This window comes from Rhinichthys klamathensis, unplaced genomic scaffold, assembly GCF_029890125.1.
Source record: "Rhinichthys klamathensis goyatoka isolate OS25496 unplaced genomic scaffold, OSU_Roscu_1.1 h1tg000240l_1, whole genome shotgun sequence".
NCBI classification, from domain to species: domain Eukaryota; kingdom Metazoa; phylum Chordata; class Actinopteri; order Cypriniformes; family Leuciscidae; genus Rhinichthys; species Rhinichthys klamathensis.
This window is the reverse complement of record NW_026606762.1, coordinates 705565-722868: the sequence shown is the minus strand read 5'-3', so window position 1 is coordinate 722868 and position 17304 is coordinate 705565. Positions and strand designations below refer to the sequence as shown.

Here is a 17304-nt window from a genome sequence, read left to right as displayed (position 1 = left end):
GTTTAACTGAAGAAAGAAACTCATACAGGTTTGGAACAACATGATGGTGGTGAGTAAATTCTGATAATCTTTTTTTATTTTGGGGGGAACTATCCCCTTAAATAGCCTATTAAATCTATGTCAATCACCCATTCAAAGTCCATGATGATTATTCATTCTTGTGAAGATATGTATCAACAAAGAGATATAAGGGACTTTGGTATCAGTAACCACAACACCACAGACGAATATGTTTCAATCTGTGATTTTAACACCTGTTGTGTCATAAAACCTTTCAGTCAGGATTTTTTTTTTTTTTTTTTTTGGAAAAAAAGGCAGCTTTACAGAGTTTGTGTATTAAAGTTACTTTATTATTTATCATCTTTCAAAATGTACGTAAAAAACTTTGCTTTTACAAAACCCTTTTTGTATGTTTGTTTTTATACAGCCTACTTTTGATTTGATTTTTGATGTAAGGCTCAATTTCTTTGTGTTTTTTACACTTCTAAATAGAAAATTGATGATAAACATAACCCAGTCACAAAATATACACAGTACATACAACCAAAAAGACTTTTCAGTATTAAGGACTTTTGGGGTTGTGTAACGTGACGCCATTGTGCGTAAACCATGCGTGTGCATAGTGCGTGTGTCGTTTCACGGTCTCGCGATGCTCTGCTCATGATTCTGATAGGCTGCTATTGTATTCGTCACTGGCCGTGTACCGAGTGAACTGAGCGCTGATTGGCTGGTTTGGTTGAAGCGAATGGATTCAGTCATTTCTCGTGACTGGTGGTGAAATGGTGTGCCGGTTGGACTAGAACTAGGACAGGCTGCGTGTAATAATAATAACAAAAAAAAAAAACAAGCTTCAAGCAAAAAGATTACAGGTAAAACCTGCGCACTGGTTTCCACTGAACTCCAGCAGAGAAGCGCCAGAAACTGAGTGAAGATGGGGGAAGAAACTGAGAGCTCAGTGAATAGAGAGAATCAGATCATAAAGGATGAAAATACAGGCACATCGGAGGAGAGCGGTGTGAAATACTACACAGTCAAAGAGGTTCAAGATCATAACATGATCAAAGACACATGGCTCGTCATCCACGATAAAGTTTACGATATCACAAGTTTCATGGAGGAGGTAAGACGGTTGGAGTTTCATCATGTCCTCCACACCACAGCTCACACTGTGCAAACACACATCACTAAACCCTGCATGATTTTACTTGACTTTTCTCTATCACATATATATGTTTTACACGAGCTACTCTTACTAATTCACGCTGGAATGTCTCTAGACTCTAAACAGAAGCTGCTGTCAAGTGTCAAGATAATCAAAGTTTGTGTGGCCCGATCAGTGTGTTAGCATACTAGATTCAGTGCAGTAAACAACACTCTGAAGGATTAAACTAGCTAACACTGTTTATAATCTTTTTTTTGTTTCTTTTTTTTTTTATAGCAAAAAAGAAAGGCTTTACATGATTGGGTATTAGCCACATAGCTAACTTACCCGGCTAGCCCAGTCACGTTGAACTGTCACAGTGAAATGAATGATTCCAGCTTGTGCGGTTCACCTCTGACACATTTATTTCCTTCAAATCCTTTGGCACGGTTTGGAGTTTTATACAACCTACATTTCTTTTCATTTTAGTATGACACACTACTACTGTGTTGCTTACAAGAAGCGTGTGAAAACGAGCAAGTCGGTAATCAAATCTTGTGAATTAGGGCTGTAACTAACGATTATTTTGGTAATCAGTCGATTATTTTGACGATTAATCGGATATATATTTTTTTAAATAAAAATAGACCCAAGCAAAGACCTAAGCCTTTAAAATGACTTAAAATACACATACATTAACAATTGGGTTAAAACACATTATCGAAAAAGCAAGTAATCATGGTTTTATAGAACAACAATATAAACAATCATCTTATGCAGTACATATGCCTGCATAGGGCGTCAATGGCCTGGTGGTGTTACACTTTACAGAAGATCAATTCCTTGTTTAATATTGTCCGAACAACATTTCATTCAAATGGTCACCTCTTTATGATAGAAATGCTACAGCCACTTTCATTTCTTGAACATGAAAAGTAATATTTGAAAGAAAGAAGAAATAATATTGCATATACTGCCCTCCTTATTTATATCTAATCAGTTTACAGCTGATTAGATAGAAAATCAGAAAGGTGTGTTCACAATTTTTAGAGTCAGCATAAAAGCAGTCCATAGGGTTGCTCCATTTGTTCAAAAATACTAAACAAAAAAATGTGATGTCATACTACATTCATTTGTTATATAATGCATCGATTATAAAATACTTCTAATTACAAAACAACTTTATGTAATGTTGTAATATGAACAACCATTCAGTATTGTAAGTTCATTGACTACGTTTACGTCTCAACCTGTCGCTCACATGAGATCGACCAATAGCAAACCACAACCATCCAATCAATTCCCCATGGACAAAATTAAGTCTCATCCTACATTTTGTTTTCTTGCTTGAGAAACCGTTTCACTCAGATATGTCACAATAGGGAAGATAATAATTATTTTATAAGATGGAAGTGAGCTAATTAACAGGGCTCAACACTAAAGATTTTTCCCACTGGCCCCGCCATAAAAATGAATAAAATTAGACGTTTTTTTGTTTTGACTCTTGTGAAATTTCACTATTCTTGATTGATTCCAATTTCGATACCACAGCAAAAACTACTAGCTTAACTAATATAAATAAATTACAAGCAACAGCTCAAATAGATACAACAGAACAAAGATACAAATGAAATAAACAGTGTTTTTCAGGGAAAACTAACAGTATTTAGTATTTCAGTATTCAAATTAAATATCTATTAATCCATGTTAAAGCTGGAAAAATTGTTTAGTCAAGATCAGTGAGTGATTTTCTCTTTGTCTTTTGTGATTGATTAACTTTAATGACACAGACAGCAGCAGGTTTATAAGGCCGCTGTCACTTTAAGACCGAATGCACGGATCCAAAATACTGTTACACATGAGTTTTTTCTCAAATGTTTACGTATAGTTAAGACAGTAAACTGACAGTGTCTATGCGACTTGCCTTTGTGTATTTATTTCGTTCAAGTGCAAGAAGACGCCAAAGAGAAAGTTCATTCAAGTTTATGTATTTAAAATGTTGTTATTGAATTAAGTTCTCTTTCGCTTTGTCGAATTTTTTAGTAACTGCTGCAATTGAATCTGAAGTGTTTGATTCACTAAAATAAGCTGGTTCATAGTCATTTGACATGAGTCACACGAGTCATTTGTTCTGGAATTGGTGTACTTGATCCACCTAAAAAGTATTTTATTTCGGTGTTGTGGCAGAACCGTTACCAGGACCAAACTAAAAAAATATTATTATTATTAAAAAGTAAAATATTTCAGTTCCTGTTTTAAGGCGGCATAAAACAGAAGTTGTGATAGTCTTTTTCCCCCTATTGTGACGTATATCTGAGTGAAACGGCTTCTCGAACATGAAAAAATGTAGGGTGGGACTTGATTTTGCCCGCAAAAGGCTTGCAAAGAAATTTGACGTCAGTTGCTTGGATGGTACACTTTCTCACCATTGTGTAACATCAAAATCAGAAATTGTAAAATGAGATCAGAGGTTACATTTTGTGCAACAGATGTGTCTGGATTTATGGGATGTGCAGAATAGTTGATCAATGAAGAGTGCCTGTGGTCAGAGGATACAAACTTTTCCTTCTCCTTTTCTTTCATAGCATCCAGGAGGTGAAGAGGTTCTGCTGGAGCAAGCAGGTTCAGATGCGACAGAAAGCTTCGAGGATGTGGGTCATTCCACAGATGCCAGAGAGATGCTCCAGCAGTATTACATCGGGGAGCTCCATATGGTAGTGCTTGATTTTTATAATGCATTTCTATGGACAAAACACATCTGCAAATATGAGTAGAGTGATACAATTTAGGGATGTCCCGATACCACTTTTTCACTTCCGATACCGATTCCGCCGCTTTGGCTATTTGCCGATACCGATATCAATCCGATATTTTTATTTTATTCTATTTTATTCTTGAACTAATACTAAAAGGCTACTAATAATATTATGGAAGCACTTTGCTCAATTAGCAACCTAAAAACCATTCACTCAAATGGAGAACAAATACTTCTCCAGTAGGCTATAGGCTAGTCCACAACACAGTTGATTAGGAAAGACTGCCACCCTTTATTCAAAAGTTAAAGTACCAACGGGTTTAAAGTTAATCATTAACAAGCTTTAAAGGGATACTCCACTTTTTTTGGAAATAGGCTCATTTTACAACTCCCCCAGAGTTAAACTGTTGAGTTTTACCGTTTTTGAATCCGTTCAGCCGATCTCCGGTTCTGGCGGTACCACTTTTAGCATAGCTTAGCATACATCATTGAAGTGGACAAGACCATTAGCATTTCAAAAAAAAAAAATGACCAAAGATTTTCTATATTTTTCCTATTTAAAACTTGATTCTTCTGTAGTTACATCGTGCACTAAGACCGACGGAAAATGTAAAGTTGCGATTTTCTAGGCTGATATGGCTAGGAACTATACTCTCATTCCTGCGTAATAATCAAGAAACTTTACTGCCTTACCATGAGAGCAGCAGGCGTAATGATATGACACAGCGCCTGAAAATAGGCCACCTTCCGTCAACACAACGGAACTATGGAACTACAGAACCTGAAAATAGTTCCGTTGTGTTGACGGAAGGCAGCCTATTTTCAGGCGCTGTGTCATATCATTACGCCTGCTGCTCTCATGGTAAGGCAGTAAAGTTTCTTGATTATTACGCAGGAATGAGAGTATAGTTCCTAGCCATATCAGCCTAGAAAATCGCAACTTTACATTTTCCGTCGGTCTTAGTGCACGATGTAACTACAGAAGAGTCAAGTTTTAAATAGGAAAAATATCGAAACTCTTTGGTATTTTTTTTTTTGAGAAATGCTAATGGTCTTGTCCACTCCAATGATGTATGCTAAGCTATGCTAAAAGTGGTACCGCCAGAACCGGAGATCGGCTGAATGGATTCAAAAACGGTAAAACTGAACAGTTTAACTCTGGGGGAGTTGTAAAATGAGCCTATTTCCAAAAAAAGTGGAGTATCCCTTTAAAATTACCCATTGATCCGTGTACTCTTGCGTCCATTCGTTTTTCCTTTTTTAACCCGTAAAACGAAAAATTAACGGTTGTTGTATTTTTAAAACGCAAAGTTGAACATTTTGACGTAAGTTATATATAAATAACGCAAGTGTTCGCGCCCGCGCTCCGTGCCATGCAGTGCGCGCTCCACACTCCCACACACACACACACTTGCTTTATGCGTCAAAATCTTGTGTACAGTTTATAAACCGAGGAGACGGATTGCAAAACCGCGTCTATAGTACACCGAAGGTAGTGGGAGGGAGTGTCTGATGTGAGTTTAGGGGGCACGCGTCAGCCAGAGATGTGCGTGTGTGTGTGAGTGAGAGAGGGAGACGGTCGCCGAAATCTTCAGGATCTGAAGTGCCGGTGTTTCGGGTACAAAAACCCGCCGAACTGATCCGAAACCAGCCCAATTTTTATCCACCCGCCCAAACCCATTTTTGCCCGCAAAATAGATTGCAAAACGGCCCAATCTGCAGGCTGCGCCGCTTATCTGGATAAGGGAAATGCTAATATTCAAGCAGGTATCGGATCATATTTTTTCTCCCCTCCGATCTCCGATCTAGCGTTCTGGGCCAGTATTGGCACGATACCGATGCTGTGGATCGGATCGGGACATCCCTAATACAATTAATCATTCAGAGATTGCGAATTCATAAACTTAAATAATGCTTACTTTCCTGTTTTAGGATGATCGAAAGAATGAATCAAAAAAGGTAAAAAAAAAAAAAAAAAAACAATTCCAAGAACTCTTTGTGAACCATTGTGACCGATGCAAAAACATATCGACTGTCAATCATGTATAAGTTGCGGTTTGTTAATGTTTCCTCGCTTTATCTCGTTTCTGTTCTAGGATGTCTACATTACAACTTCCAAGGAGTCATGGTAAGAAGTCCGATTCAGTTCTGCATGATCTACAGTGCTCATGTGTGGGTTTTTTTCTTTAACCGTTTGTTTGTCTTTTGCTCAGGTCATTGACCACCTGGTTAATTCCTGCCATAGCTGCGGTGCTTGTGGGCATCATGTACCGTTACTACATGCTGGAACACAAATCGTCCTGAACTTTGTCACCGCTGTATTTCTCTTGTCTGGAGGCCTTGACTTGTTTAAGTGAGTGAGCCTATAAGATCGCTCTCTAAACTCCTGCTCATCCTTTCTTTTTTAGTTTCTACTCATCTGACTGGAAATGGTCCATAGCCCATTGGCTCATTTTGACTGGGTTTTTCTACCAGCCTTCAGAATCCACAATTCTGTCTAGCCTGCAGGACTTTATCTGCAGCATTATACTATCTGTCTTTTTAAATGTACTTGGAAATGACTTCAACTCCTTTAAATTAATCTAGAGTGTAGTTGGAAAGGTCAGGTATGGTCTAGCTTTTGCTGATGGATCCTATTTTAGGGAGCATTTTGACAAATCGCATGTCCTTCACATAGCTGCTAGTTGATGTTTGTTAATGTATTACCTTAGGTTTATTACCTGAGGATTTTGACCAAATGATTCAAGTGGAGTTGAAAGTTGCATCTCCAAGAGAAGAGCATGGAGTCATGGTACTAAAAAGACATTTCTATTTTAAATACAACATGGTTTAAAGGGATGGTTCAGGAAAAAATGATAATTTACCCCCCCCCCCCCCCCTCATGTTGATCCAAACCGGTATGACTTTATTTCTTCTACAAAAACACAAAAGAAGATATTTTTGAAGAATGTTTGTATTTTATGGGGAAAAAACATTTCTTAAAATATATTCTGGTAGGTACAGGTGTGGCACGATATGAGGGTGAATTTTCATTTTTGGGTGAACTATCCCTTTAAGGAAAACTAGAAAATATTGTCATAGTTTCATATTGTCATAGGATTCTGCATGAATGCATAGTGAGTTTTTTTGTCATAATTTAATTATAGCGATGAAAAACAACAACTTTGTTGTTGAGTACAAATGTGTTAATCTCTAGGTCACTATCTGCTCTTTTAGTTCAACAGCAGAAGAATCAAAGCTCAAGGCCTTTAATTTTGCTGAGATACATGTGATATATTGAATAATCATGATAATGTATCCGTCTGATTAGGAATATGTGTGGTATGTCAGTGAATTGACGTACTGAATCAGTCAGTGTGTTATAAAAATTTCAGCTACGTTTCAATAAATGGTTAAAAATGCAAATATGTCTGTGTACTATGTAATTATTGTCTATATTGTATTTCAGACTAAATTAGGAACATGCATTTAAATGTAAAATGGGCAGGTACAAAGGTATCATCCACATACAAAGTTGGTTGATAACAACGTGGTAATATCGTGGTTAACAATTACTTGTTTACTTAGGAATGTATTCTATATTATTTAAGCACTTAAAACCGTATCAGTTTGACTGAACCTCAGGTCATTTTCACACAAAACTCATTCATTTAAAAAATATAAAAAATTTGTGTTCATCGGAGTGGTCCAAGACCTCGGAAACACAAATACACTTTTTTTTCTGGATTTGAGTTTATGTGGTTGAAAAAAAAGAAAAGAGTAACTAATTACTATTTTTATCATTTGAATGGGGGTCAATTTGACCTTACAATTTGTATTTACACAGTCACATGAACACTGTGAGACCCGTTATCTGTAAATTTGCCAGTACTGAACAATTTGTATATATCTTCTCCACAGAAGTAAAAATATTAGGATGGTTCTGTGCGTTCACACATTTTACTACTACTACTAATAATAACAATAACAACAATACATTAAATATGCTGGAAATTATTCTAAAGAAGAAATCGCTTGGTAAAAAAAAGTGCTGGTAAGTCTGATTCATTAGGGAGTCGGTTCTTTTGGACGGATTGTTTCAAATAATCGGTTAAAATTAACCAATTCGCTCGCAATCAATTTTATTGTGTTGTTTGTTTAAAGCATGCTGTTATCGCCTATAGTTATCGCCACGTTCCTTCGTTTACTAAAGCTTTGCAATCAAGTTGACAAGTTGAGTCGTTTAAAACGACACCGGTTGAAAAATTCGAATCGTTCAGGAATCGATTCACGAAAACCACAGACGTCACTTCCCTGTGAATGCTGGGATAGTAATGGCGGCCTACTGTACACATTGTTGACGTTTACCGCTATGCTATTTCACTGAATGTTTTTTTTATTGTATCATTCAGTACATAACTTTTATTATACAGTGTAGAGCAGGTTTGAGGAACCTATCGTTTCAAAGGTAAACCCGTTTTTTCCTTATAAACGAGTAGTGCCACAGTGCTGCTTTGCATTAACACATTTGAGAGATTTATCATGTACATCAATGACCGCGGTTTAATCAGCTTCATTCTAATTAACGTACATATCGATAATACAGCGGCAGCGCTGGTTTTATTATCAAAAAGCTATATGATCAATTCAGTTATTAAGGTTTTCTAACCTTTCAGCAAACTTACCGTGGCAACCAAAATACTGTTGTCACTACACTTATTAGGGATATCTTATCCACACCAAACGCACACCAAACATTAAACATTATATTGAATCCTTAATTATGTTGCGATCTCCTTTAAAGTTATAGGTGGTTAAAAAATCTTCCTATCGTTTATTGTTGTTGTCACAGTGGTGGCCATGGCTAAAGCTAAGAACTACATTTTTATTTGAACAATGATAGCTGTAGTAACTGGTATTGTGGTAGAAACTGTGCTAGAAATGACAAAACCTACCCGTTGTATTGTTTAGGGGCATTTTAGATATATTTATGTAACAATATATATTTTTTTTAATGTAACAAGTTATCAGTTAAACGTCCATTTCCCATTTTTTTTTTTACTTATTATTCGTTCCATGTACTCATATTAATCACATATTGTATCAGCATGTGTTTACTTGACTTCTAACACAAAGTCTGTGTATTGTTGGCCCTTATTATGAGTAACTTTTGTCAATGTCTTTTTAGATACACCAGAAATCCATCAGCTGAGTGCTGTGATTGACACCTCAGCAGAGATGGAAGAGATGGAAGATGATTCCTCCCTGCATCGACTAGAAGGCAGTGACCCCAGTGTGCAGGTCGGGGGGCTGATAGTGAAGAAGAAGATCGCTTCAACAGAACAACATGTGTTCAGAGCACCCGCTCCACGCACCTCGCTCCTGGGCCTGGATCTGCTGGCCGCCCAGAAACGCAAGGAACGTGAGGGCAAGGAAGGGCTGGATGATCAACCCAAGAAATCCAAGGTGTCGTCCTACAAGGACTGGGAGGAGGGTAAAAGTGATTCAGGGTCTGATGATGAAACTGAAGAGGATGGCGAGAGCAGGAATGGGAAAAAAGAAAGGTGGGTTGTTCTTCAAGAAAATTAGGTAACACTTTATTTTTACAGTGTCCTTGTTACATGTGACATCTGTACTTACTAACTATAGTAATAATAGTAAATTATGCATAAAATGCAACTAACCCCAAACCAAACCCTAATGCTAACATTATAGAGTACCGAACTTCATGTAGCAATCAATGTAATACTTAACAAAGACACCTTAAAATAAAGTGTAACCAAAAATTATTTGTGCCACATAGACAGAGTCTGTAATCACAAAACATCTTAAGGCTAAAAGTATCTCCTAACTTGCCGATTTAGGAGAAACTCTTAAAAATTAGGGATGCACTGATATGAAACTTTTGGCTGATACCGATAATTCTTTATATTTGAAAGCCAATAACTGATATATTGTAATTTTTATATATTTTTTGAGAGCCTGATTTAAAAAAAAAGTCTCACCATTAAAAGACATGTCCCAAGCACAAAATTATAATGTTTTTATTATAATTTTATGTAGGCTATGTGACAGACTTGCGTTGCACTTAACCGTATTTTCCTTTTTGAAGTGATTTCAATCATATTTCAAGTGATTCAAAACCATCATGGTGAACAGTGTGCATCTGAAGTGTCTCAGCCGAACGAAATAATCCATTATTTATCGGCTTTAATATATATCGGCCAAATTTTCTTATCAGGCCGATAACGATAAGATTAAAATGTAACATTTATCGGCCGATACTGATGGTGGCCGATATATCATGTATCCCTATTAAAAATAATGGTCGTGTCATTCCTAATTTTAGAACTCCTAAATTTTTGCTCTAAGAGTATTTCACAAAGCATTTTAGTGCTAAAACCAGCCCCTTACAATCCTTTACAACATTTTTTATTTTTGTAACAGACATAATCAAACTGTGGGTGAAAAGACTTTGTGAAGCTGTCATTGTCATTTAGGAATAGGATCACATGGGTGTTTGAATCGAGATTGTGATCGAGATTTAATGATTATTCGTGCAGCTCTACTTTTGGATATTATATTATTATTTCTGTAATCTTTTTTTTTTTTCGTATCTATAACATTCCTAATATCTTCCATCTTAAATATCAAGGACACAAGCAAATTAATAAATGCTATGCATCATGAGTTTACTGGGGTTTTTTTTGTGCCTCTACAGGAAGTACCGTGTCACTGGCTCAGAAACGCCATCAAACCCAGGAGGGGTTAGTGAGGAGTTCAAGCTGAAAAATCAACAGAGGGAAAAAGACAGACGTGAACATGGGGTTTATGCATCCTCCAAAGAAGACAAGACCAGAGACAAAGACAGATCCAGAGACAAGGACAGAGACCACGACCGCTACCGTGACAGAGACAGAAGAAAAGACAGAGGTAAGTCAGGTGGTCTCTCCGCCTGTGAGATCTCAGCACAGAACTTCAGGCTCTGATCATGGTTTTATGGGCTTTGTGCAGATGTACGGGACGGCTGCCACAACCGTGGATCCAGCAGCAGTCGCTCTGAGCGCGGTGAAGGCAGCGTGAGGAGTGAACGCTCTCAGAGGGACGGCTCGTCCGAACGAATGAGTCGTGGCACTCGACGTGATGAGCCAGATTCACCCCGTAACAGAACCAAAGGTCAGTCACGCTCCCAGATTTGCTCAGAACGCTCTAGCCTGATCAGTTTTAACAATACTGAAGGTCAGTTGTCAATACATTTCCTGTGTTATTTGTTCCGGAGATTGACTCAAGTAGAACCTTTCTTTCTATGTATTATGTATGCATTCCTAACCTTAAAGGAGAACTCCGGCGCAAAATGAACCTTTGGTCTAATAACACATTGGTACCTAGTCAACCGTTCTCTGAGATTTGTTTTCATAATAATCGGATGTAAAGAGTTTTATCTCTAAAAACTGTTTAGCGTTTAACGCTAGTATATAGGGCATAGAGTAATGAAAAATAAAGATCGCTAGTTAATACCACTAACAATGCATGCAACCCGAAGCATTGAGAACTTTGTAAGTGTACAGACAGTTTAATAAGAAGATATTTTATAAAGAGAGTCCACTTCGCGTATACAGACAGGGGCCATCTTTGGAAAACAGTCTCGACTAGTCAAACCACGAACGCCGTTCATACAGTTCATAAACAAGGGCCACTTGGCAGGGCGTTCGTGGTTCGACTTGTTGAGACTGTTTTCCAAAGATGGCTCCTGTCTGTATACACAAAGTGGACTGTCTTTATAAAATATCTTCTTATTAAACGGTCTGTACACTTCTAAAGTTCTCAATGCTTCGGTTTGCATGTAGGGACCCTCATTATGCTACCGTGTTAGTGTGGGGCTATTTTGAGCCTTGTTAGTGTTATTAACTAGCGATCTTTATTTTTCATTACTCTATGCCCTATATAGTAGCTTTATACTCTAAACAGTTTTTAGAGATAAAACTCTTTACATTCGATTATCATGAAAACAAATCTCAGAGAACGGTTGACTAGGTACCAATGTGTTATTAGACCAAAGGTTCATTTTGCGCCGGAGTTCTCCTTTAAAGGGATAGTTCACACAAAAATGAAAATTCTGTCATTAACTACTCACCCTCATGTTGTTCCAAACATGTAAGACACACAAATGAAGATCTTTTTGATGAAATCTGAGAGCTTTCAGTCCCTTCAATTGACAGCTACTCAACTACCACTTTGCCGCTTCAAAAAGTTCATAAAGAGAAAGTTCAGTTGCTTGACATGCGAGAACCAATGAGGTTCATTCTTGTGTTACGCATCACGTTTGAGCTTCTGTTTATTTCCGCTGATCAATGTTTAAAATGTGAATAAAAGCCTAAATTCAATCTGTTCATCATATAAAGTGATTTGAGTCTCTTCAGAAAATTTGGGCTAAACCGCTCAATTAATATGTATTAGTTTTACGATCTCTTTATGAACTTTTTGAAGCGTCAAAGTGGTAGTTGTGTAGCTGTCAATGGAGGGACAGAAAGCTCTCAGATTTCATCAAAAAGATCTTCATTTGTGTTCTGAAGATGAACGAAAGTCTTACAGGTTTTGAATGACATGAGGGGGAGTAATTAATGTCACTCACCCTTGAACTATAACCTACTATTGGAACCAGAATGAGATGATAGGTTGAGAAGAATGTTGTTGCATCCCTCAAACCTGACCCTGGTTTTACCCTAACTAGTGCTGCACGATTAATAAAAAAATAAAATAATTTGAAATCGCAATATGGCTAAGTGCGATTATCAAATCCCAAAGCCTGCGGTTTAATTAAATAAATATGTGCTGTGTGTTTTAGAGTGAAGCTCAGCACTGTTTTACACGCAAGCAGATCATAACCACACATTTTTATTTATTTATTTTTTATTATTACATTTTAAATCGCTATCACAGTTTTATCAGAAAAATCGCAATTATAGTTTTTCACCCTAAATCGTGCAGACCTAACCTTAGCTATAAACATCAACCTAAAAAATCCGATTGGTTGATAGCAATGCTGTTTCAGGAACAACAAGTGTTAAGTGTGTTTCATATGTCCACGCAGGCTTGGTCACTCCGTCACGCTCCAGCTGGGATGAAGATGACAGTGGATATTCCAGCTCACGTCACTCACACTGGGAGAGCCCGTCTCCTGCCCCCTCGCACCGGGAGACTGACCGCTCCGAGCGCAGCCATCGTTCAGTCCGGGACAGTGAGAGGAGAGACAGGTGTGACTCACTTCCTCAAAGCCTCAGTGATCAATGTGTGGTTGAAGGTTATTTGTGGTGACATGGTTTGTGTTGGTCTGAAGGAATATTAATAGATGTTTCCTTGTCACTTTTGTTGTTCAGGTCAAGTAAACCTCAGTATCCGGCAGATACTCCTCTACCAACCCCATCATATAAGTACAACGAGTGGGCCAATGACAGGAAGCATCTTGGCTCCACACCACGCCTGTCCAGAGGAAAAGGTAAAGACACACCTTACAAGTTCTTTATGTGGAGAATGTGGTCAAATTTGTGAGACTTTTTTTGTGTACACCTTTTAACTCAAATGTGAAAATTTTAAACTTTGTTTAATGTACATTATATCAGATTTATTCTAGATTTATTTACTGTTTATTACCGTTTGGTTATTAATATTTTTCCTATTTTATATTTTTTATATATTTTATAATCTTTTTTCATTATTTTTACCCAGAGTGTTACTAATATCTCCCATCTTAATATCAAGAACACATATTAAGCAAACTTTTGTGGACAGTAGGAATTTATTTATTTATTTTTTAAAGAAATTGATACATTTATTACGCAAGGATGCATTCAATTGAGCAGAAATTATAGTAATTTACACATTTACATTCCATGTTACAAAATATTTGCATTTGAAATAAATGCTGTTCTTTTGAACTTTTTCATCAAAGAAAAAACACTTTTCACACAAACGGCACATTTTCAACTAATATTGATAATAATAAATGTTTCTTGAGCATCAAATCAGCATATCAGAACGTTTTCTGAAGGATCATGACACTGAAGACTGGAGTAATGATGCTGAAAATTCAGCTTTGATCACAGGAATAAGTTACATTTTTAAAATATATTAAAACTGGAAACAGGTCTTTTAATTGTAATAATTTTTCACAATATTTACAATACTCTTTCACAATTTTCACAATACTGTTTTAAGTATATTTTAATGAAATAAATGCAGCCTTGGTGAACAGACTCCTCTTTCAAAAACCCGACCCCAAACCTTTGAACAGTAGTGTATGTACAGCGCCTATAGTGTTGTATTTATATGGCTTCTTGTTTTGTAGGAGATAAAAGGGAGGATAGAGAGGACGGCATCCTGTTTAATGATGAAGATGAGAAGGAACAGTGGGAGGAAGATCAGAGGGTGAGTGCTCTTTAAAGTCAGCTGGAAATCAGAATTGACCCCTTTTACATTCTTCAGATTCTTAATATATGTTCCTAGTCTTAATGTGCGTCAAATGTTTTTTTCAATATTATCAAAGTGTAATACCTAGATCCATCTTTGAATTGATTTTCCATTTCCACTGATGTCATGTGTAGGCCATATGGCTTATTGGAAAATAATAAGCAATAGCCATAGCCAAATATCTATTAAGTCATTGTTTTAGCTAAGTCACATTAGAAAACTCTGGCTCCATTCTGGTTAATAATGCCCACTATTCATAATTCAAACAACTCACGATCCAGTCAGTTTCACTTTTCTTATTAAATATTCAGTTACATTTCATATTAAGGTACTGAATAGTATTAATTAACATGTATTTACGATATGGTTAGGTGCTTTTAATTATACATAATTTACTGTTATTACTATAGAAGGTGCATGTAACTTGTATAATAAAGCCACTTTAAACATATATAGTGCTATATATTTTAATTACACTATACAGCAAATCTCTTAATTGTTATATCATCAAAAAAATGTCAAATATATTATTGCCCAGCGATATATTAAAAGATGTAAATATAGTACGTCCTACTTTATCTGTAACCATTCAGTATACTAACAGAAAGTAATATATGCTTAATAAAGTCCTGCTTATGTCATCACAATTTGTAAACTATCACACAGCTTATATATATATATGAAGCTGTGTGATAGTTTACAATACATATAGCTCTTTATATGAGTTGTGTGTGTGTATATATATATATTTATATATATATATATATAATGTTCAACTCGATCTGCATACATACAGCATACTCATGCAGGGCGAAATATACAATATGCTAAATATAGCATATCTCAACTGCTTGATAGCACAATATACTTGCAACTATATTATCACCCAGGGCTATTATGATAAATGTGACTATAAGGCATGAAAATATGAAGATACTCTAAACATTAACATGGATATTTTCTGTAAAGCTCTTTGAAGCATAAATTTGGCTTGACTTGACCTAAAACAAAGTGTTATCAATATCCTGTTTCATTTAGTAATCCATCATAATATAGAAAGTAAAATGGGCTTTTATTTCATGTTCAAGTTGGTATTTTGTCAAGTACTAACTAACTGTCATGTCCAAACAGCAAGCTGATCGAGACTGGTACATGATGGATGAAGGTTATGATGAGTTTCACAACCCATTGACGTCCACCTCAGAAGAATATGTGAAGAAGAGGGAGCAGATCCTACAGAAGCAGACCCAGAAACGCATCTCAGCGCAGAAGCGGCAAATCAATGAGGTACCGCAACACGTCCTCACCCGTCTGCACTGTTCAGCACTGAACGAAGAATTAAGGTGTCTTTGAAAGAAGTCTCTCATGCTTACCAAGGTTGCATTTATTTGATGAAAAATACAGTAATTCTGTGAAATATTTTTATAATTTAATAAATTCATTTAATAAAATAACTTTTATTCATCAAGGATGCATTAAATTGATTCAAGTGACAGTTAAGACATTTATAATGTTACAAATTTTTTATTTCAAATACATGATGTTCATTTGAACTTTATATTCAACGAAGAATCCTGAAAAAACATCTATCGCGGTTTCCGCAAAAATATTAAGCAGCAAAAACTGTTTTCAACATTGATAAAATTAAGAACCATTATTAATAATTGAGCACCAAAAATAATGAATAACTGAGCAGCAAATCCTCATATTAGAATGATTCCTGAAGGATCATGTGACACTGAAGACTGGAGTTGGCTTGACAGAAATAAATTAGCCTACATTTTAAAATATATTAAAATAGAAAACAATTATTTAAAAAATTCAATAATATTTCACAATATTGCTGTTTTTACTGTATTTTTGACCAAATAAATTCAGCCTCGGTGAACATGGTCAGCCTTTGTTATTTTCTTTTTGTTGTTAAAAATAAGAACTTAGAAGCAAATTACAAACAATAGGATAAAACACTGCATAGTCTTCTCTGTATGAATTAATTAGTAGTGAGTGATTTTCACCTCGTCTTTTGTTGTTTGATTAACATTAATGACACAGGTAGCCAGGCTGCTGTTACTTTAAGAGCCGTGACACACCTAGCCAGCGGTCGGCCTGTCGGTGAGCGTCTGTTGGGATAGTTATTGCGTTGTGTTCCACACGTCAGCTGTAATCACTTGATTCGGCATGTTAAATTGCTGCGGTGAGAGAGATCGCTCTGATTGGCAGTCTAGCTTAGCGAACGAGTCAGTGCATGAGAATAAAAGCGAAAGTGATTAAAAGCAAGCACAGACAGAAGGCTGTTATAATCTTACGTCACCTTACATGAGAATTTGAATGCACAAATATTTTCATAATAACATGAGCAGCCTGGAATGAAGAAAGGGTTCATCATGATTGAAATTCAAATTGGCAAGCAAGCGCTGCTTTGTTTACCGTCTATATATCTGCAGTTCTAGTTTTGTTTTTGCTTTTTGAATGACAAATATAGACTATAGAAAATATGCCTGCTGCTGATATAGACAGTTATTTCCTTTCACACAGGTGCAGAACACACTTTGCTAGTTGGCAGTCAGCTGTAGTCTTTGTGGTGTGTTTAAGAGCAGCTTTTGAGACGTCAATAGAGTCAGCTTTCGGCACAGCTAGTTCTTTGACGTCAGCTTGGTGTGTCAGCCTTAATACCGAATGCACAGATCTAATAAACTGATACACATCCGGTGTTCACCCCACTGTTTGCTCACATGTGTGTTTCACTCCAGGATAACGAACGCTGGGAAACCAACCGCATGCTCACCAGTGGAGTGGTTCAGCGCTTGGAGGTGGACGAGGACTTTGAGGAAGACAATGCGACCAGAGTCCACCTACTTGTCCATAACCTCGTGCCACCCTTCCTGGATGGGAGGATTGTCTTCACTAAGCAGGTACAGACGTCTCTATGCAGATGTGCTTTATTGGTGAGTCACCAAACTTT

At 36.7% G+C, this 17304-nt stretch overlaps 2 protein-coding genes across 2 annotated transcripts in view; both read left to right on the top strand.

Annotated features, from left to right (window-relative positions):
- The first annotated feature begins 812 nt into the window (after positions 1-812).
- On the top strand, positions 813-6590 carry LOC130100379 (cytochrome b5). The gene is made up of 5 exons (XM_056265824.1): positions 813-1120; positions 3727-3855; positions 5829-5855; positions 5993-6024; positions 6110-6590. Exons 1-5 carry the CDS (start codon positions 932-934, stop codon positions 6198-6200), a joined length of 468 nt encoding a protein of 155 aa, XP_056121799.1. The 5' UTR covers positions 813-931; the 3' UTR covers positions 6201-6590.
- Positions 6591-8185: 1595 nt separating this feature from the next.
- Positions 8186-17304, top strand: part of dhx38 (DEAH (Asp-Glu-Ala-His) box polypeptide 38) — a 32802-nt gene continuing 23683 nt past the window's right edge. Inside the window, exons 1-9 of the mRNA XM_056265822.1 lie at positions 8186-8343; positions 9064-9439; positions 10597-10808; positions 10890-11051; positions 12967-13129; positions 13253-13371; positions 14221-14300; positions 15474-15629; positions 17093-17254. Coding sequence (XP_056121797.1) covers positions 9114-9439; positions 10597-10808; positions 10890-11051; positions 12967-13129; positions 13253-13371; positions 14221-14300; positions 15474-15629; positions 17093-17254 — 1380 coding nt within the window. The 5' untranslated portion in view covers positions 8186-8343; positions 9064-9113. The remainder of the gene's footprint in view (positions 8344-9063; positions 9440-10596; positions 10809-10889; positions 11052-12966; positions 13130-13252; positions 13372-14220; positions 14301-15473; positions 15630-17092; positions 17255-17304) is intronic.